A 22,609-nucleotide genomic window follows, 5' to 3' on the forward strand; every position below is an offset into this window, starting at 1 on the left:
CTTACCAGTGATTCTATTAAATATCTCTGCCTTTAAAATTCAGAGGATGCAGGCAGATACAATCCACCATCTTAACATATCTCTCCAGCTTGAGTTGCATTAATTTTCAAAAGGAATGGACAAAGGGCTCTTTTTATTCATTGAAAATCTCAGCCAAACCCCTTCCATCCACTTTCTGCATTCTGTTCCTCTGACACAGTGCCAGCTTCTCTGTCTTAGCCTTTATTCCTCATCTACTACTGGAGAAGATGGATTTCTGGGCTTCCTTGAGGTCTGTTTGCTCCACTCCTTTATTTTTAACCTCCTCCTATCCCTTTTCAGCACAAAGCAGGGCAAGTTCCAGGTGGAGGGAAGGCCCATTTGCTGAGGCAGCCACCTTTAAAATTCCCAGCACATTTGGTTTGGCCCCCTGGGAAATCAGGGACAGTGATACAGCTTTAGATTGCATCCTGCCACTTCTGAACTATCACACCACGCTCAATACTTTCTGCCTGTGTGAAGGTGAACTGGATTTAAAAACAAAGGGGAAACTATTACAGGAGTAGCAGAGCTGGGTTAATAGTAGGGAGAAAGAGCATTAAGCCATCAGGCTTCTGTGTTATAATACATGTTGACCTACTGAATGGCTGCTTGAACTCCAGCAGCCAATTGACCTTTTTTGTGACCTGACTGCTGGAACCACTAAACTGGGCAAAAAATCAGGGCTTTGCCAAAAACTACGCTTTTTTTTTTATAAACAGAATACTCCAGTGTGACGGAAGAGGAAGGCAAATGTTTAACTGTCCCTACATGCTAAACAAGGAGTGAAAGGATTAAGAATGGAGGGACTGCTGTTCTTATGCTGCCACAGAAACTGGAGCCACAAACCCGCTGTCTGTAAGCACAGACACAAATGTTTGCATGCAGAACACACTGCAAATCAAGCTGCAATTCCCACTCCTCTTTGTCCATCAGGCTCAGAAAAAAACCACATCTGCAGCCACAAAAGCCAGAATTACATCTGTAACTTGCATAAGTTCTTCTAGAAGGTCCCAGTGTGGAAATTATTCTTTTTGATGCAGGCTAGAGGAAAGCTGGCAGCAGAGCCATGATTTAGGAAAAATGGCAGTGATTGTGGCAGGATTTCTATTTCAAAATTCTCATGAAAGTTGATCACAACAATTACTAAAGCAAAACAATTTTTTTTTTTCAGTTAGGAGAGCAGAAAAACTTGCACACACTGTTGTAGAGAACCTAGTAATGAGTTCTCTGGAACAGTAATACTTATTGTACTTATTAAATTGTTATTATATACTTTTAGAAGAGAAAGTAACTTCCAGAAGAATAGAAAATGTCTAACATGGGATCAGCCTTCTAAAAGAATGAACAAAAAAAAAATTAGAATTACTGAAGTCCTATCAATCTGATCTTGGTAATGAGCAAAATGATGAAAAAAATTGAATGAAGCTTAATGAAATGAACTAAAGGAATAATTGAGGCCAACCAATATGTGGTCATAACAGCCATGTCCAACAAAGTGGATTTTTAAAAATGAGACTAAAATTCACTGAGAATTGATGACATTGAAAAATCTCTCACTGTGATATGATTAAATAACAGTAAAATCTTACTTTTTTATTTCTCAAAGCAAAGTGAGAAAGTACCTCGAAGTATTTTAATAAAAAGTAGCATGATGCAAAAATTAACACAGGAGCCATTTTTCATTTAGGAGACCATAAAGGGAAAGAAAAAAGGCTGTTACCTCTCTGTCTGATGATGATATGAGTGTTGCTGGAATACTGTGTTAGTTGAGAAAATCTACCTAAAGATTGCAAAGGGACCAGATAAAAGCCTTGGTATTAATAAATGATGGGAAAGCTACAGAGGAAAATTAAAGGATATTCATCTGTTTCATTTACCAATGAAAACATTAAGAAATTACTTGGATGCCACCACGTGAAAAAAATATCCTCAGAGGTTGAAAATGATCCAAAAAAGAACTTCAGTCCCTTTACAGAAGTAAAACAGGACCAAATGGGATGTTGAGCTGTAGCTTGACAAATTTGAATAAGTGAAATGCAATTTTTACAGAAATGTTAGCTAAATACTGATTAATTTTATCAAAAGTACTGATGAATTCTTTTGCACTGCTTATGTTTAAGTGAAGCTCAGATATTTTTTCTAAATTCCTATATTCTGAGAGGAAATAGTTCAGAGAAGTTTTATGTTATGCAAAAGCTGTACTGGCCAGTGATGATGAGGCTTCCTTAAGGGACTGTAACTCAAGAATCTATGAATACTTGTAAATTAACCATGAAAAAATAATGTGCACAGCCATCATTTCCTGGAGCCAGGGGGCTTGAAATGTCCTGCTCATTACTGGATGGAATTCCACAGTATTTCTAAGAAGATAACACTTTCTGTTTCTTCACCACATATTTTTAATTAAAAAAAAACAATCCAAACTTCACAGAGGTAAATGACTTCTAAGGTTTCAAATGAAAAAGTTATTATACAAGCTGAAGCATCCAGATGCCCTGATTTGCAGAGCTGAGTGTGAACCATAAGGGCAGTTGTCCTCTTTAATCTATGAGTTTGCCCATGCCTAAGAGCCCTGTATCTCTTCTTTTTTTTTTTTTTTTTTTTTGGCAAAAACATCCAAAATATTGTTACAAAGGACAAAATGAGCCCCAAAAGAGAGATGAGTCTTTGCTAAGGTGAGAAGGAGTTAATAGCTATGATCACATTTTGGTTAAAATACAAAATAGCTAAACGAGTTGGTGGCTCTTGGAAATAATTAGACTTATTTTTGTAGAGGATAAGTTGCTTTACTGTTTATTCAGTGTGAGATTTGAGAGGCTTTTTCCCCAACACCTTCAGTGGAAGGTCTGCCGTTCTGTGCCAAAATCTACAGGGCAGAAGCAACTGCAAGTGGCTGCAAGAGTCAAAAACTTGGCTGTGGCTCAGCCAGGCATATTTACTAGAAGGTTGATAAAGCTGAATGAATTCACACATCTAAAACTTATTCACACAGCAAACAACTGAATTTGAATGAGGATTAGAGAAAAGGACAGATCAGCAACAGTGAAAGGCCAGTGAAGTGTTGCAATAGTTCTGTCATAACACATCAAGGGGAAAAAGCTGTGGCAAAAAATCTGAGACTATCTGGCTGTGTTTTCTAGCCTACTAATATATGGCTACTTTCATTTTAAAATTCAGGAATCATGGTTTGCATCTGCTGGGAAACTGAAATTCCCTCATCTTTAGAACATCTGATTTTATCCTTCAAAACAACCCCAGTTTTAGGTTATCAGAACCATTCACAAGGGAAGCAAACACCAGCAAAAAAAAAAAAAAAAAGGAAAATAAACAAACACCAACACATGAGAATTATTTTCTTTTCTGATAACAATGAAAACATTAATTATTTTTATAGGAGCTTAGTGCCAAATGAAAAATAAGGAATCTCTGTAGAAAAAAAAAAACAGGCTTTGTCACCTCATGTCTATTAGATATTGCAGGAAAATGGTGCCAGCTGGGGATGGAACAGTTTGGTCACTTGTACTGTCACGTTCAGGGACTGTGTGTATGTGGAAATGAGTGCCACAAACATCCTCTTACCTCGCAGCCGCTTCAGCCTCTGCTCCCTCCTCCTCCTCCTCACGACCAGCAGCATCACAAAGAGCAGCAAGACCCCAACCAAGATACAGGAGATGGTCACCAGCATCTTTAGCCCTTCGTTGGTTGCCAGCCCTTCCTCACTCTGCACAACTGACTTAATGAGTGGAGGGATTGTACCTGGAAACAGTGTCATGAAATTAGAGGCCTATTAACGAAGACAAAAGGTTGAGTTCGCAGGGAATAAGGTGGGTCACGTGCTCCAGCTCTCTGCAGAGCATTAAAAAGGATGTTTCTGTTTGGGGTGGATGATCTGTGTGTCTAATGGCCACGCACACATATACCCAGGCACACTGATAACAGGTATTGACTGCAGAGATTATCAGAAATCAAGAAGAATTGCATTAATTGATTAAGCACAACCATGCCCGTTAAGCAGTCAAATACTATGATTAATTTTGAGTCCTATTAAATCACTACAAAGCTGTAAGAGGTGTCAGAATTCCTACCTATATATTACTCCTTACTTTGGGAAAATAGCACTGCTGCAGCATTTCTGCTGGGCTTTTCCTGGTATTTGACAAAGCTCATTTTGTGCCACACACATCAGACCGATCCTTTGTGGAGAAACGTTCTTACATCAAGTCTAGGGGTGCAGCAGTGGTAGGGATCTGAAATTCAGATGGCCAAGCTGATACTAATCTGCTAAAGACTGTCTGACATTAAACTCATCAGTAAAACAGGAGGGTAATGCTGGAGAGAAACAATCAAATTTTGAGAGGGAAACCAGGGAAATGAATCTACCAACTACTGGCAGGTAGCTCACTTTTTCATTCTGGGACGTATTTGCATTTTGAATATACCTGGCTTCCTGGTGATATATAATACTTGAACTTTTCAATTCTCTTTTTCTTTACCTCTGAAGGACGTGAGAAGAATGCAGGGCTTTCTGGGGAAGGCTGTTTAGTCATGGAAGACTTCTCCCTCATTTCCTGATTACTATTAAACTGCTGAATGCAACCACAAATGAGCTATAAAATGCACATTTGTTTGGAATGGGTAGGAACACGCAAGTATTGTGAACTGTGATGACTTTGGATGGAAGCTATTAAATTTTAACCGGCTACTGAGACATAAAAGTGGCTCCTTACTTGCTGAAAGGAGAGGAGGGTGACAGAGAAAAACAGGCACATCCTTTTTTACATTTTAATTGCTGCATTAAGTGATATATCTCATTATGTCCCATACAGCATCAGAATAAAAAACTGGGATATGATGCAGTACAATGTGAGTGCTAGAACCACAGTGAAAATGCAGAATCCTAAGTCATGGGGGTTTTTTTCAGATCTATCTGAGTTGCATATAAAGTGTAGAGCAGCTCCCTAAAGAGATGAAGATTAAAAGAAAAGCTACAACCACCCAAACCTTTATCAAGTACTATGGAAAATTTGTTTTCTTACAATTGCATTTTGAATATTTTTCTACTGTTCCTTTGCAGTTCTTCCCCATAATTTTCTTTTTTTTTTTTTTTCTCTAATTTTCCATTTCTTGGTATAAACACACAGCAGGATTTTTTCAACTGAGATTCAGTTTTTGCACTACTCTCAAGGCAAATAAAATTATTAGATGAAACTTCAAGCTCCTGAAGGTAATACTAATAACTGTCTCCAAATTCTCCTAAACCCTCATGAATACTAAGAGGCCAAAGTTTTCTCTGAATTACAGTCACACAGATCTCTGGCTAAAGACTGTTGGGTTCAAGATTGCCTAAAATTATGTCTTGCTTTCCTTAATACTTCGATGAAAATCAAATTATGAGTTGCCTTAATTTCAGCTAAATCTTAAGTGTTTAGGTATGTGATCATCATTATCCATACCTCTTCCAAGTAAAATGTAAACCTCATAACATTTATATCCAGGCAGTTAAAGCTTAATTAAAAATCATGCTGCAGGTTTATATAACCCTCACATTATCCATTTGTGGCTTTTCAGCAATTGTATTAGGAATTAGCAAAAACTAATCCTGCTCTCCCTGGATAGCAACATTTATTGGCATCCTGGGTGCTGGCTGGGAGTGGAACAGCCAAATTCCTCAGAATTAAGTCCCAGATAAACTGGGAGGGTTTGTTTTATTTTCCAGGTCAACTCACCTGATTGGTGCTTCCTGGAAGTTGTAATTGAAATGTCTCTGACACCATTTTCCCCTTTGTTGCAGCCCTTCCAGCATCTCCCACTGCACCTCGTGAATTCAGGACTACTAATCTAAGTGTTTTCCCCTGTCCTCACTGCTCTTCACGGTAGGAAGTCCCTTGGTGGGCTGGAATCAATTAGCATAGTTAGAGCAGCCATGGAGCTGATCTGATTTAATGTCAGGGCTACTGAGTAGCTGAGGGAAGCTCCTTTGCAGTGCTACACACCAGGGTGCTAAAAATATCTCCTCGAGTATTGAGTGCAAGTGTTCCAAAAAACAAGGGGCAGGGAGGTCAGGAAATCTGTGAGGAGAAATACGGAGGGAGAGCAAAGTCGTCATTAACCCTTTGACCTGATTTCCCACGGAGGGATTTCAGGTGAAGGATGCTCAGCCAGGATACTTCTCAGGAGCTCTGCCACAGGCAGCAATCAGCTGCTGCAGCCCAAAAGTGACCCAAACACCACGTAACTCGAGGATTTCTGCGGAGTTTACAAAGGCTTTATCCTAAGGCTGCTAAAGCTCCTGAGCTTGTCCTCACCTTTTGGTATCCTAGAACTTCCATACACCATATTATCTAATCTCCAAAGTACTACCCTTGTATCTGCTTTATCCCAAGGGCAGCTGGGACCCCTGAAAGCTGGAAGGGGCTAATCTCACATCACAGGATGAATCAAAGGTAGAGGTGGGGGTAACACTCAAAAGTGGAGCTGGCCAAGAAGTTTCCACTGGCATGTTTTCTGCAAACAAAAAACTCCCTCTCCATGAAAGCAAAAAATTCCTGCATGAAGTATTGATAGGAAATGTTGATTTATAATAATACACAATTTTCCAACCCTGAAGCTCCTTAAGCCTATGCAGTTTACCAAGGAAAAAATGAACAGGGAACTGTAGGGGCAACTTTTGGTTTAGAAGCACTGAAATATTTATATGAAATCTCTTATGTGGGAATAGACTATCTTAATTTTCAACACTGATGATAATAATAATAACAACCATTTTATCATTTCCATTATGCATCAAAGGTAACAAATTTAGAAAATCTGAAAACTGAAATTTGCTTTTCCATCCATTTTTGCCCCTCTTAACCTTGGGGTCAGTATTTGAGATCACACTGCCTCTCTAAGGCACGATATAGTCCTGGCAAAGCATGTCTGACAAACAAAGCCAGCAACATCATAAATGAGAAATTTTCCAGCTGACCAGAAGCACTGGCCCAGGAAATTTAATGCTACAAATAGTTTTCACTGTTTCGTTTTCTCTCTTTTAAAGATGCCATACAGCAACATCAAAAAATCAAAGGGTGTGAGTGAAACCAAGGTAAGTATCATCACCCAATCAAAAAGCAGAGCCTGACAACATTTGAAATCAGATCACTGCAAGAATACATCCGATTTCAGTGCTATCAGTGGGAATTTAAGGCTCTGGACCTGCATTTTCATACAATCTCATTTTAAGGTATGGCTTGTGTGCTCTAGTCATATAGATGGAATGATGTAAGATGTAGTGGTTTAAGATGCTGAGGTTTAAACCCTGCCTGAGTCATATCCCACATTTCTGACTGGGAATGGCTCCTGCCCTGCCCTGAGCTGTACACGAGGAGTGATGGGACAAATCTGTGCCAGGGAGATGTGTTACCAACACAGAGTTATGAACAATTACCAGCTTGGTGCTGTCACTGGACAACCATCAGCTCTCGCTTGAACTTGCTCACTGGTTCTGTTGGTTAATTTAACAGTACAGATGTCGCCAAGTGGTTGCACAACACAGCACAATATCCCTGGCAACACAGCAAGATTTTTCCACTGGATGTCTCCAGAAAAGCTCTGGCAATTCACACTGGAGCAATGCAAGGGATTGCCATCTGGAGCCATCTGTGCTGCCTTCCTGCCAGGAGTACAGGCATCTCCCACCACAGAGCCACCGGGAGCACACATGTGCCACCCTCCCTTTCCACAAGCCTGCCAGGAGATGAGTTGGGGTGACTGACAAGCTGGCATGTTTGCTCTTGCCCTCTTGTCCTGGTTTTTGAAGGGTGGGCAGTAACCCCTGGCAGAAGGGCAGGATGCAACAACGCCCGCCTCCCCCGTGCCCTGCTGCCGGGCATGACCGAGCCATCTGTCATGGCCATTAGCTTCACTCTCCCCTGTCTGTAAAGCACTGCCATTGCTTTGCCCTTGGAAGATGCTTTCCAGAGGCTTTCCCGGAAGACAAGCTCCGTTGTGTCACATAATGGGTTTTGGGCAGTGTCACAAGGACACTGTCGCACGGAATATCGAGGAGGCCACACACCCCCTGAATGGCTGCAGGAACCAACCGTGTGGGAGACAAAAATTTCATGGAAGAGATGCCTGAATTACCAGCAAGTGTAACCATGTAACCACTGGAACTAATGAGACTTAGTGTCCTATGATTACGTGTCTTATGGTTGATTGACTTTGGTGCCGGAGCTTTTCCGCAGTGCCAACAAATCAACAATTCCTCTTCTCTGCCTGGCAGCCCATTGCCATGAAACCAGGAGACATTTTACATCCTTGAGACCTTAACCTCTCTGACAGTACGGCCAGCAGACTTAAAATGGGGTTTACGAGGGGAAAAAAAGGAAGGTGAGGAAAAAAAAAATTAAAAAATAGGAAGGCTGAACTTATGAAACTTGAGTAAAACAGTTCGTGAGACGTAAACAAAATCAAACACTTACTGCCATCGTAATTGAGTGTTGCAAATTTGGCTTGTTTCTCTGCACAGCCAGCACTGTTGCACACTCTCATCTGCAGCTCATACCAGGTTGCCTCCTGGAGTTCATACAGGATGTAGGACTTGGACAGGGATGTCCTCTGAGCCGTTGTCCAGACCGTTGTCCCAAAGGGCCGGTATTCCAGGGTGAAGGAGGTGATGGGGCAGCCCCCGTCATTCCAGCCTATCAGGTTCAGCTTCACTCGTGTGGTGTTGATACTGGCAAAGAGCTCTTGCTCCTTGGAAAACTGTGGCTCTGGAAGCAATGGTATAATTCAAGTGAAATGCTTAAACATTACAGATAAAGGGTCTTAAGTTATAAAGTTAAGGGAATAACTTCTAGGATGCTTTTAACTTTATCTTGAACTCAGCAGCTATATATTTAACTTCTCCCACTCCTCCTTCTTAAATGTTTTTTTCACACTTATGTGCCAGACTCACAAACTCAGATTTCCAAATCTACAAGTGAAAAAAAATATCCATACGTCTCCAGATGGACCTGACTTGCTGGTTTGCATGGTCTGGCATGACTGGTAAATCTAGTGCAGACACTTCCTAGCAATAAATGCCCCTGCTCGCTGCTATGAAAAAAAAAGAAAGAGTTCAAAACTTCCTCCAAAAATACTACAAAAGACAAATGCACTTGAAGACTGTCCACTGATGCTCCAGTCTTCTTTTGAAGTGGCTTTTGAACAAGGCTTTTTTGCAAGTACAGAAACTTTCATTTGCCAAAAATGACAAATTTTAAGAACTTGCAAGAAAAGAGCAGCGATTAAAAATAATTATATGCTAACATTGCACAAGACATACATGAAAATAATATATATTTTGAATTTTGCATTTCTGAGTTAAAATGTTTCCATTCAGAAAGGGAATGACATTTTTATTTCCTTGTCACACTTTGGGCTCAAATGATGGTTTATGATTAAAGTTTTTTTGGCAGTTCTACAAAATACAGGAGTAATGACAGCCAAAATGGTACCTAAGAATTGATGCATAGTAGATGGACAAGGGAGGTCATCAACAAATGTAATTTAAGTTAAATACTGCTGCAGAGTATTTAAAAGTATTATTGCAAACTGTTCAGCAAACCAAGCATCTTTACTACTGGAAGTTACACCTAATGTAGTGAAAATTATCTGTAATGTGCTATTTTATTTTCTATAATGAAGCATAACTTTTCCAAATAGGGGTATTGTTGGCATTCTTGTACAAAAACATAATCTTTTCTGAACTCTATAGGAATCTAAATGAAACTTGTAATTCCTGCCATGTGTTATGAACTACTTCAAATTGTCCCTGTTAACAGCTTAGGATAGAGATGTTTCTGGAGCTTTAATATGGAGAGTGATCTCAGCCTTCTAAATCACACAGTACCTGTTCAGTCCATAACTGTTACACAGGTAGTTTTCAGACACTTATATAAAATCCCAGAGAAACTCAAAAGGTTGGCAGATCTGCTGTCTCATGAACCAATGATCTTAAAGATCTTTTCAAATCTAAACAATTCTATGATTCAGATGTTATCTGAAGCATGTTTAAATTTTACACCTCATGCAAAAAGAAACATCTCATGAAAATAAAAAAAACCTCAAATACTACTTCTCCAAGTGTCCCTTTGCTTTAAGGTCAGCAGATGATTCTCCCTGACCATGACAACCTCAGGACATTTGCAGTTAAGTTTCAGTCTCCTCTGAGCTTCAGCAAGTCCTGCCACTCACACCCACTCTGCAGCACCACTGGTGTGATGGAGAGCATGGAGAAGGGCTGACATTCCTACCAAAATAAACTATTTTTACTGTGAAACTGCTACCAAGTGAGAGTGTTTCTTACAACTGGTGAAGAGACGCAAGAGGAGGTGACCTTTTGAGCATTATGCAAAACTACTGCACTATCTTGTGTTAAAGTGCCCCTTTAAGTGGGTCTGTAGCCAAATTTGCTCATAGTTCTGACACATATTTCCAGTGTGGAACTTCCCTCAGCAACCAGGACCAAGGGACCCATTGCAGAACTAAATAAGAATTCCATGGATTTTGTTTGTTTTGCCTTGTAGAACTTAATGTAAACTTTTCCTTTATTTTGGACACTGATCCTGCTCAAAGGATGCTATTTGCATGACTCCTGCAATACCAGCTTGGGAGACAAATAAAACATTGGTCCCATTTCCTTTACTCAGATATTTATTCCCTGTCTTCTTTCAAAATCGAGACAAATAACCCCCTGAACTTTTACAAGAAGAGAAGAAAAAATTTCTTCATGGCAATAATGCAGTTGGAATTGCTATATCCTGTGGCAAGGGAGACACCCTCTTACCAAATATCACCCAACCCATCTTAGAAAAAAATTACTGGAGAAATAAGGATAGAACGTCAGCCAGGATAAGCTTAAAATCCTGCAGCCTCTTCTCTCACAGCATGGACACAACTGGAAATGCTTCCAAAGCCAGAAATATTAAATATCCAAGCCTATCTTCTCATCAAACCAAGACCTGCAGCAGGATGCCAGAGCTTTAGGGGAGCAAAGGGGATGGAAATCCACGTACCTTTTCCAAGTGTCTTGGCCTCGATGATCTCGCTGATGCGTCCCGGCCCCACCCCGTTCTGGGCAGTCAGAGTGAACTTGTACCAAGTGCCACATTTCAGTGTTTCCAGCCTGTAGGATCTCTCACTGGGGCTAATGGGAAAACTGCCCCACTGCTCACTGTTATCTTCAGAGTACTGCAAAATATAACCTGGAGGAAAAGCACAGACGGCAGCGATGAGCCAGACACAAAACACAGATTCTTCAGGTAATCCCACGAGTCATTTTAAAGACCTAATAAAACTGGGAAAGTCCCATTTGCAGGAAGACATAAAGCTCCCCCCTGACTAAAAGATAGGCAATGCATTTTTCCTCATCCTTATAACAGCTTAAATACCATTTTTGTGATCGCTTCAAAGGGAAAAGAAAGGGATAGATATTTCTAAGCACCCTTCAATCAGTAACAACCAGATGATGGACCTGGACCCTCACAAATGAGTGGTTGGAGATTACATACCTGGAAAATCAGATAGAGTAACTGTCATAACAGATGAAAGAAAGTGATTAAATGTGTGAATTAACCACCACAAAGACAAACTGCAATTTACTGGAAGCTGTTATCACGGTGACAGAGCACATTAAAGGTTGACAGCAATACAGATTGCTTTGTTTTTCTGGCTTTTTTAGCCATTCATAATTATATACTAATCCTATCAACATATGAGAATTCAGTAAGAAGTAGCAATTAACCTGAATTATATTACCTCGGATAGAACTGCCACCGTTGTCTCCAGGTATCCAGGAAAGAGTGATAGAGGAAGATGTAGTTTTGGATACAGTGAGTCTTGGCTGGTCTGGTGGAACTAGATGGGAAAATAGTTAAAAATAGAAAATGCAATCAAATGATTAGATGTGATCTTAATCACTTCTCACAGTCATTTATCAAATAACTGTTTTGAGTTGCAAAAAATGCAAATGATTTATGTCAAAGTGTCTGTTTAGCTGACACCCTTGTTTAAAACAAGAGCAGACAAGCTCTCATTTTTTACATTTAATTTTCTACACAATTTTGTCTTTCAATTCTTAACCTTTGTTCTTCTCTGATTTTTTTTTTGTATCTGTCCTGTCAGACCTAAATAGCATATGAGCTACCCAGCCATTCATTTTCATTATTTTTCATATCTGTTTTAGGAGGAAGCTGAAATTTTAGTGGCAGGAAACAGATGTGAAGTTGCAAATGATGCCCCACTTGTATCTGTATTTGCAGGCCATTATGGCAGAAATTAAAAAAAGAAGGGTGTATAATGAGCTTCTGCCACTCGATTAGGCAGCATAGTTAGATCTGTGATTGGAGGCAGATCCATAACCTCTTCCACACCACTGAGGTTATTGGTATAAAGAAGACACGGTTTTATCAGCAAAGGCTGAAAACATTTCAGTTCTGCTGCTCTCTATAAACATTATATCTGTGTTTAATCTGTGGGATATAAGAACCAGGTTCTTATGTGTGGTTCTCAGGACCAGCTCCTGACTGAACACAGGTATAAGGCAGAAGTCTCATCTCCCATCTTCCCAGTGCCCACTTTCCTTCAGAGAAAACTCACTTCCACACAGGTTGGATGAGAGATTGAGTAACCAGGTCTAGGGGAGCTGTCCCTGCCCATGGCAGGGGGTCTGGAACTGGGTGATCTTTAAGGTAACTTCCAACCTTAACCATTCCATGATTCTATGAAACTCCAGCATGAAAGGGCAGAGAAAGAGCCATGCCACATCCCAGTAAGTTGCCCAGGATAAGAAAAACTGGAACTGGTAAATGGGATAGAGAATCGAGACTGGAAATGGGACTATAAACTGTGACAGTTCAGGTTCGGGCTAAGTAATCCCAAACTGCACCAGTGTAGAGTGGCTGGGTTTCCAGAGCTCAGGGACAGGGAGTGGCAAAGCAACCAGCTTTCTTTTCACCTTGACAACTCTGTCATGTGCCAATATGATCATACACTAGTTATGGTCTGGGGAGGTCATCTTAGACTTCTGCCTGAATCTTTAGCTGGCCCTGTTGTAGAGATGAGGTAACCAGAACCATGGTATAAAAGCAGTGAGGCCATGGAGGTTGATGTTTGGAAAGAATGGCAGGTGAAACTTTAAAGAGCTGGGAGAAAATTTATTGGAGCCCTGGAGGGTCAACATTTGCTAACACATCACTCAAGCGTCTTCTGAACACGTGTGACTAGAGACCTCCAAGCTCCTCAGAAACACAGACAAAATGGAGCTTTACTGCCTTAAGAACAAGTGAGGCATGGATGGCATCCATCAAGGAGAAGGATGAAGAACTGGGTGGAAAGCCAGGGAGCTCATGCTCAAGTCAGCAGATTGCAAAATAATTTGAATGCTGATACAAACCAGAGGGTGCTGGTTTGCAGCTGTGGACTAGTTCAGAGAGTAGTTCATTTTGTTGCCCTCACAGGGCCCAACAGTGCTGAAGAAAACCAAAGAGACAGTTTATACTCTGAAGGAAAATTCTCTGTGTGAGATGGATTTGTTCTCTTATTCTGACTGACTTGGCTGACTCCATGGAGAGAGACTGCACACACTGCACTGGGAAAGATTTATTGTAAAAACCTTCCATCACAACTTCACCCTATCTACAAAAAATGGTGGTCCCACATATGAAATGCCACTCTTTCTCTGTCCCTCAGGGAAATAATATTGACTTGCTTTTAGTTACTGCAGTTCAATAACAGCAAAGATATGCAATTACAGAAGTACTTAATGAAATATAAATATAAGGTTTCCACTGCCTCCTTCCTATTGTGGTCATACTCCAAACACTGCAGAAGAGCATCTTTAGTTTCTGTTGGATTGTAGGTAAGCTGATATTTGTTTCAAGGCTTAGTGGAACGGTTTATGCAGGAAGAGTGGGGCTGCAGCTGAAATAATCTCTTTCTGTGCTCTCATGTGTTTGCACTAGAAGTTTAGATTCCACATCCAGAGAGTGCTGAAGCACAGCATGGCCCATATTCCCAACTCAGGTGTTTTCTTCCCTCTGGCACAAAAATTTGCAGCCAGCTGAAGCACTTTGAGTATCTTTTTTAGAGTAAGGGAGCAAGGAAATCTCCTGCATAGTGAATTCTTGCTTTGTGAATACACAGCCTCTGCTTCACATTACTGTCAGTCTGCATTCCTATATTTGTCATTGCTTTTATATGGATCAACACCATCATGGACACACTTCAGGCACTTCAACATGCACATAAAAAGCAGCTGGTGATATGCATTAGTTGAAGGTGCACTGATGTTTCATTTTGAATGCTTCCTCATATTCACCATCAATAAAATTCTGCTCCCCCATAATGAAGTTTCTGTCCCAGGTCTCAGTACAGGGGCAAATTTCTGTTGAAAGGTTTTCAGAAGCTGAAGTAAAGGCCTTCAGGTCTTTCTGAGTTTTGTAATATTTAAATGATACATGTAATTTTTGTAAGGAGAAGGTATAATCTGTTACTTTCTGAGCGAAGAACTAGAAGATAACACTCACTTGTCAATCCTACAAAAACCCACAAAGAGACTTAACTGCAAGCGTGTGAATTTTTCCACCAAAAGCACCTCTTGCTAGATCATAAAATGTTTATGGCTGAGTCAGAATGACCCGCATCATATTTTATTTATTAATTTAGAAGGATTAGATAGGCATTAACACACATTCACATTAATATTTTACCCACACGTTGCATTAGCAACACGTAGCAGCCAATAGTCGCGGTAACAATTACGAGGTGCATCAAACAGCCTTACCTTGCACCTGCAAATTCAAAATGATTTCATCTGATCCCCAGTTGTTACTGGCCACACAGCTGTAGTATCCAGAGTCTTCTGCTTTCACAGTCCGGATGACAAAGCTCCCGTTGCTGAAGATGCTCCTTCGCCCATCAATCATCACTAGACTGGGTGTCCCGTTACTACCTCACAGGAAACAAAGTGCATACATTAAAGAAGTTACAATCAAAATTACTCAGAATTGGATTTTTTTTTTGAAGTAACTAAGAATGGGAAGAAAGAAAAAGGGGAAGGGGAGTTGGTGCGTTCTCTTTAATGAGAGTAAAGGATATATTCTGTCGGGAAACACTCGCCGTTTGCTTTAAAAATTCACATTATCTGGTCCAAATTTGAGTGAAAATGGAAATTCACTCCTTCCTTAATCACATGCTGTTTCATAGAAGTGCCAAAATAAGAGTAAATCAGCTCCTGGCTGCAAAGTTCATCCTTTATAAAATAATAGCTATTTGTATCAATGCCCACAATGGTTTCACAGCACTGCAGTATCACTGCTTACAACGTGTTTGGATGAAAATTATTGTCCAAGTGTGCCTCTCAGTGACTCTGTCAAACTGTGAAACCAAAGCTGAAAAGAGAATAATGAAAAATGAAATCTGGGCAAGACATACTGACACACCTCAGCAGGGACCACTATATTGGGCATTTTGTTTTCTCAGAATAAAACCATCCTGTCTGCCCGAAGGTAAAACAAAAAACTCCAAGGTTTTACATTTTGAATGTTTTCCTTTACCCTTTCTTCATTATTCTTCTGCTTTTGACACCTTGTAATCACCACAGCCAATTAGTTCAAGGGATTTCTAAACTCCTCATCTACTGCGACCACGTTCAAGTGCCCACATCACAACCCTCAGGATTTTAAGGAAATGGGCTTTATCAGAGCTATACATTTAGTTGCTGGTTACCTATCCTTCATCCATTTGACTGTTGGAGCTGGGTCCCCCACGGCTTTGCAAGGGAGAACAATGTCCTTCATCCAGGGAGTCGTCACTGTGCCACTGAAGGTCAAAATCCTGGCAGGAGCTGGGGGAGAGAGAGAACAAGAAAGACTGGAGTGAGGTGTCCATTCATACAGCCCTTAGAAGGGAAATACAGGCACCCAGAATTAAAGGTGGAAAAGCAAACTAATCTGTTTCGAACGGTGCTTTTAGGAAACTAATTCATTTTAACTCATAATATTGTCTATTTATTCAAGCACAAGTATCAGTTTCAGTATCTGGAAGGAAAGTATCTGAAAGACAGATAAGGGACAGAATGGAACAGCCTTTGTAGAGAAAAACAGCAAATCCAGTTATTTGGCATCTTTACTGACTTTTATATATTTCATAGCAGAAATTACAGATGAAAATTAGGTCCAGTGGATGCTTCTCTCCAAACTCTCAGCAAGAAGTGTCCACAACAGACAGGTGTCTTACAGAAGCTAAATTATTGATACATAACTGCTACGACAGTTTTGTTATAAAGCAAAGTAAACCTTCAGGTATGTGCAGGTTAATACATTGCAGAGTCTACCTGAAGTCCACAAATATGAACAAACTTTTCAGTCAGTTTAATTTGTGTCAGCTCTCAGATCACCAAAATATATCAAGAAAAGTATCAGTCCTGTAGTTTTAGTTTATAATACACAGTGTTAGAGGTTCATTTATTACTTAAGAATGATCCTTGATAGAAATAGATTTGCTGTTGGCCTCTAAATATACATTTTAAAGGCACATACTGACTACAGATAGACAAAATACTGTATTTTTTAGGCTTGATCTACTTCAGCCATGCACACTGATCAGAATTTATACTTAATAATCCATTTTGCACCACTTAGAAAAACATGAAAATGAGACCCAGCTTCAAATATAACTGGGATGGTTAATCTTGAAAAAAAAAATCATGCATAAAAGAACAGGCCTTGAAAAATTAAGCAAAATTACTTGAGTAGGCTGCAATGGGACTTGAGATATTCATAAAAAGAAAAGATTTCATAGATTATATGATCAGTTTGGGCTGTATTTTCTGTGTTCTCTTCTCACACTGTTGAAGATCAAGCTTCTAGAGAGATTTTTCTCTGGTCAGAATTTTGACTGAAAACAAAAGTAGCTGTTTAAAGATTTAGGTAACAGACCAAGTGGTAATGGGACAACATTATTTTCTGAAAAGCCAAGCATGGATATGTCCTGTCCTGACTCAACAGCAGCTGGAGATACCTGGCTCCCTCCTTCCAGAAACTCTGATAATTAACCCTGGCAGGAAAGTGCTGCCCTGGAAAAGTTAAACACCAAAGTGACTCAAAGACACTGGTCAGTCATTAAACCTCATGAATCTGCCTGGTTTTCCACCAGGGCATTCCTAAGGCCACATCCCCTAGGAAAGATTTACAGAGGCCTGTACTGCCATAAGCCATGGGCTCATTAACCAAAGGAACTCACACAGAAAAATGCTCAGTGCACCCAGAAACACACACAGTGAAATCCTGAATCAGCTCAGGTTGGTGTTAAAAGGTTCAACTGTCTTCAGTGGTGCCAGGTTTTTGTGGCAGGAGGTGCCTCACAGTGCTCACACCATCTTTAAAAAGCAGCAGGGGATGTTGTCAGCCCTGACTATCTACAAAACACATCTGGAACCTCTGGACTGCTTGAATTCCTCATTCCATGCAAAATTCCTCCGTAAAGTCAAGCCTGAAAACTCATTTAAAATTAACTATTAATCATTTTCTCCCTGGCCTTCCCACCTCCTCAGTGTTTCTTGAAATATCCAGCTATTTCCAACTGCTGCCAGTTCCTGTGGGCCAAAGCACGTGGAATATAGGGATCCTGCTGAAGCCTTCAGCACGACATGGCACCACTGTTGGCAAACTGTCTCTGTTATCCCTTTGCTTTTAATAATTCTTTCAAAGTGAATTCTTCCTTTAAGTCAAAGGTTGGACATTAGAAATTGAAAGTGCAACAATGATGTTGTAGCTCCTGGTTTTCAACATCCTGTGTCCCCTGTTTTATTGTGATGGGTGGAAATAACACAAAGCTCAAAGAAGATTAAGTGGTAAAATGACAGGTCATAATCCAGAAGTGCTGATTCCAAACTCACAGTGCACTATTCCTGTGAAAGTATCCACAGGTTTCTACGGATTATCTTATTCCTTTCATGCACTGAGTGCTTTTATAAGAGATCATGATAATTTTCAAGTCAAATTTTCTTTTTAGCTTGACTTCTAATAATACCCCGAGACTGCTAAAAGGTACACAAAGAAAACTAGAAACGAAATAAATGTCAAGTGAAATCCATCTAAAAGCAGTAGGTCTGAAATTCCAACAGGCATTCATGAGGTAAAAATGCCTGGAATCTCACAGACCTCTCCCTTTTGAGCAAAGGGAGATTTAGGAAGCACGTGAGCAGTTCAGCTGCAGAGTTTAAGGGTTTACCTCTGTTGTCAAAGCCACCCACATGCCTACAGACTTCTCCCCAGCCCTAAATTTGATGGCATTGCACTGGATTGGGGCTGTGTCTGTCCTTATTTTTTGCAAATTACCCAATCATTAGTTGAAGAGAAAGAGGTGCCTTCACAGAACAGTGCACTTCCTTATGCTAATGAGGTTTTCTGCAGGTTTGTTTGCTTAAATTACAAATCCTATAACCTACATTTACTGTCATAGAAATAGAAATGGGCAGGAATTCTTTGCAAGAGGCTGTAACACAGTTTTTTTGTTTTTTTTTTCTCCAGAGGATACAACTACATTTTAAAGGCAAACTGAACAACAGCTATGACAACCTGTTCCATCCCTTGAAGTGTTCAGGGCCATGTTGGATGGGGCTTGGAGCAACCTGGGATAGTGGAAGTTTCTCCTCTCAGGGGGGTAGGAATGAGATGATCTTTAAGGTCCCTTCCAACCTAAACCATTCCATGGTTTTATGGTTGTGATATCCTGTGGATTCCAGTCTGAAGAACCATTAAAGGAACAGACCACTGAGGTGTGCTACTATCATGTGAGCCCCACATGTTTTTTAAAAACATTAAACAAACAAATCAGCATAGACTAAGGGGGAAATCTGTTCAAAATTAATGCTCAAGTAGTCTAAAAGAACAGGGAAAACTCAACACTGAAGTCAGAGAGTTCTCCCCAGAGGATCAGATTGCCATGGGTCTAGATCTGTTATCATCATGTTGCCAGCAAATGTCATTCTCCATCAGTCATGGCCAGTAAATAAGAGGAACAAGGTGCATGCAAGGTTTTATGTCTTTTGAATATATTTGAGAGGCTCAACCCACGTCTTTCAAGTCAACAATGAAGTGTAATTTGAGGGGCAGGGGCAGAGCTTTACTTCCAGACTGAACTTTCATTGCCGTGATTATTTTCTGTTTGTTGGGTTTTTTCTTTATTATTTCTGTCAGTTAATTACAGAGAATAACAATCTGTTCTGAGAAATGAAGGCACTAAAGAAAGAAAGAAATGTTAACTTGAATTAAGCTTTCATTTAAATTGGACTATCCATTTCACATCAAACCCCTATCTAGACATTCTCATTGTTCTCAAAGGAGTTCTTAAAGGGGTTATAATTAAGTTGACATAATTCAATTCAGAGTTAACTCTCATTAGCTGTCAGGATGGTATCATTACTTGGACAGTTACTGTGCAGTAAGAGGAGCAAAAAAAGAAGCAAACAACTTCAAAACAAAGGCCCACAGGATGTTTTAGCATTGGGAACTTGTGGCAAAATCAGGCTATAACTGCTTCTAACTCTGTGATGTGCTGTTTGCTTCAGACAAACTGGGGGGTGAGAAAGGTCTTGGAGACTATTAGCTCTGCCCATCCTTCTTCACTGTGCATCCACTGCCCTTGTCACTGATCAGCACTTCCTCCCAGCTCTCTAAAAAGCCCTGTGATGTGTTCATAAAGGAAATCTTGCGCATGATACAATAATTTCTAACCCAGCTGCATCCAAAGTTCATAAAATTGCTATCTACTAGTATTCCTAGTGCTCATCAAAGCCTCCACAAGTGGATTATTCACCACTTTTTCAGTCCTAAGTGCATGTAAGAGGCTTTTCCTGAGCATCATCTAATGCAGACTTTATATTGGAGTACCACTGCAAGCTCTAAGGTTGACTGGATGCATTCTACTGTCCTTTGAAATAAAGTCTTGTTCAGACTGACCTGTCTATATTGAAGTAATTAATTATTTTTCTTTAAAGTCATGTTGTCTTTTCATAGAAGTTATTTTAAGTTCACTTATTTGTCATCATGGATTATGTTACATAAGCTTCAGAGGAGCAGAATTAATTCTGGTAAGCTGGATCAGTTTAAGCATATGTGGGTCAAGTTGCAACTTCTCAATTTTTTGGCAGAGAGCAGTTGCATCCTGCAATAACTCATGAGTAGGGGTTAAGAATCTTGGCAGCTGCACGGTCTGCACTGATCTGTGTTCATCTTTGAACACCTCCCTCTTTCTTTAAGTGCACAGGGAATGGAAAGAGAGAAATTCTAGTGCATTTTGTGCAGGGTTTGCCTGCAGCCTTAGCCTATTAGTATTGCACCATTTTGATGGTTGATTGGTTTTATTTTTATTCGAGCATCTATTTTTATTTCCTTTTTTTTAAAATTTCATCACCACACATCCATTCCACACAGGTGACACCTGGACTAAAAAGAGGAGCACACTGAGACCTTTGCCCTGTTTCCCTAAGATGTTTATTCAAAATATTCCTTCACTGATGTCCTTTATTACCCCTCATCCCTCTTCTAAGATCTCAGCTTTGGTCATACTGATGTTCACAATGCAGTGTGCAGTTATCCTACAAATAAGTCAACAGTGGAAAAGCTCCAGATTTTTCAGATCCTTTAGACTTTTCATGGCCTTTCAGACACCCTTCAGGTCATTCCACTAACAGTGTAGCTACTAAGAGAGAGAATTATCTGAAAGGCTGTACAAAAAGTGCCACAAAGAAGGTGACTCTCCTTAATTGACAGAAAAAAAACCCTGCAAAAATCCCAGAGCCTTCTCTTCTCCAGGCTGAACAATCCCAGCTCTCCCAGCTTTTCCTCCCAGCAGAGCTGCTCCAGCCCTGGGATCCTCTTGGTGCCTCCTCTGGACTCTCTCCAGCAGCTCCATGTCCTTGCTGTGCTGTTCTCCAGGGCTGGAGGCAGCTCTGCAGGTGGGGTCTCACCTGAGGAGGCAGAGGGGCATAAATCCCCCCCTCACTTGCTGCCCACAGTGCTTGGGATGCAGCCCGGGATAAAGCCCAGATAGTTAATCTACCACCATCAAACTGGTGATCTCCCACTCAGACTGGCAGCAATGCAAAATTTCCCACGGTGAGGTTGCTTGCTCTTCCATGCAGAAGGTGCCTTCCTGTTGGTGGCACAAGGCTGAAGTTCTGCAAAGCTTTTTTTAGAAAGCACCTCTCCTCATAACACACTAGACACTTTCTTTAACTTTTCTACATCATTAGACACACGAGTGAAGAATTAGCAAGCATGTAAAACTGCAAAGTCAATTAAATGCACCTAATTTTGCAACTTTTGGGGTCTGTGCATTACTCTGCTCATAATGGCACAGGTTGTGATGGTACCAAGTTGAGTGGGGAAAAGACATCAGTTTGAATACCTCATACAGAGAATAAATATGATGGGACTCTTCTCACTCTCCTGTCTATTTTCAAAGCTAAGGTACTATAATATTGCAGGCATCACATCTCACAGAATAGGTAAGGCAGAATTCATAGGCCCAAGCAAATCTTTTAATAGAACAACCAGTACAGCTGGAAATAAATATGCAAGATCTGAGGAACATTATCCCTTCATCACATCTGAAATAGAAGCAGCAAACTTCAAAGCTAATGCAAGTAGAGAACAATTGTTCAGAGTTCAGATATGTTAATCAAACCATTTTATACAGAAGATGGTACTTGTGGAGTACACAAGAGATATAACTAAGGAAAGGAATGATAAAGAAGTTACCTTGTACAGCAAGAAAAAGAAACGTACTCAGAGGGGGAGAGATATCATGTGCAAACCCTCTGTACCCCACAAAAGAAGATAAAAATTGCTCCAAAAAAAGCAACATGCTTCCTTCTAAGGAAGGTAGGACGAGTTACCCACACCCCCCCCCCCAGAGGAGCACGTCACCCTCTCTCTGCTGACTCCAGCAAAAGCTTGAGCAATTAGCTGAGAGTTGTCGCTTTTGGAGAGAGAACTGAAGTTGGCTGCTGACAAATCCCGCCCTCGGTGAGCAGCGAGGTGCAGAGAGGCCACGTGCCAATTATCAGGGTAATTAGCATCGCAGAGCCCTGCGTGGCTCCGAGCAGGGCTGTCACTGTACCTTTGGCCAGCGGCTCCACCGTGATGATCTCGCTGCTGTTGCCTCTGCCCGCGGCGGTCACCGCCACCACCCAGACGCTGTACTGCCGATTCCGGCTCAGGTTGGGGATTCTGTAGGAAAATGAGTCGGGAGAGGCTTCAAACTCGCTGATTACCTGTGGTGGGAGAGACAAATGTTTCCAGACTAAAATAAACAGCGTTTGGACAATGCCTGCTAAGCTGAGTGCTACAAAGGCTGTTACTTCAGGGTTCTCCTGAATATCAAGGGCTCCAAACAGATGGCACACGGCGATAAACAGAGCAGGCACAATAACTTGTTGCAATTCATTTCTATTCAGTGAATTTGGGCCTATGTCTTGTTTACAGATTGCTTGTGTTCAGATTAGGACTTTTATGTGCCTGTTTATTTTTACAGGGTTGGATAAACAATTGAAAGGAAC

The 22,609-nt window shown here is 40.6% G+C and overlaps 1 protein-coding gene across 2 annotated transcripts in view; it reads right to left on the reverse strand.

Annotated features, from left to right (window-relative positions):
- DSCAM (DS cell adhesion molecule) overlaps window positions 1-22,609 on the reverse strand; it is a 440,015-nt gene that overhangs the window by 36,619 nt on the left and 380,787 nt on the right. The window contains exons 21-27 of one of the 2 annotated variants that reach the window (XM_027635014.1): window positions 22,171-22,324; window positions 15,772-15,889; window positions 14,828-14,991; window positions 11,803-11,901; window positions 11,061-11,249; window positions 8,484-8,774; window positions 3,601-3,777 (exon numbers count right to left, since the gene is read on the reverse strand). In XM_027635014.1, coding sequence (XP_027490815.1) covers window positions 3,601-3,777; window positions 8,484-8,774; window positions 11,061-11,249; window positions 11,803-11,901; window positions 14,828-14,991; window positions 15,772-15,889; window positions 22,171-22,324 — 1,192 coding nt within the window. Of the gene's footprint in view, window positions 1-3,600; window positions 3,778-8,483; window positions 8,775-11,060; window positions 11,250-11,802; window positions 11,902-14,827; window positions 14,996-15,771; window positions 15,890-22,170; window positions 22,325-22,609 lie in introns of those variants that run through there. The other variant, XM_027635020.1, reaches the window with a different exon arrangement.

Source organism: Corapipo altera, unplaced genomic scaffold (assembly GCF_003945725.1).
Source record: "Corapipo altera isolate COAL_440 unplaced genomic scaffold, ASM394572v1 0, whole genome shotgun sequence".
Lineage (NCBI taxonomy): Eukaryota > Metazoa > Chordata > Aves > Passeriformes > Pipridae > Corapipo > Corapipo altera.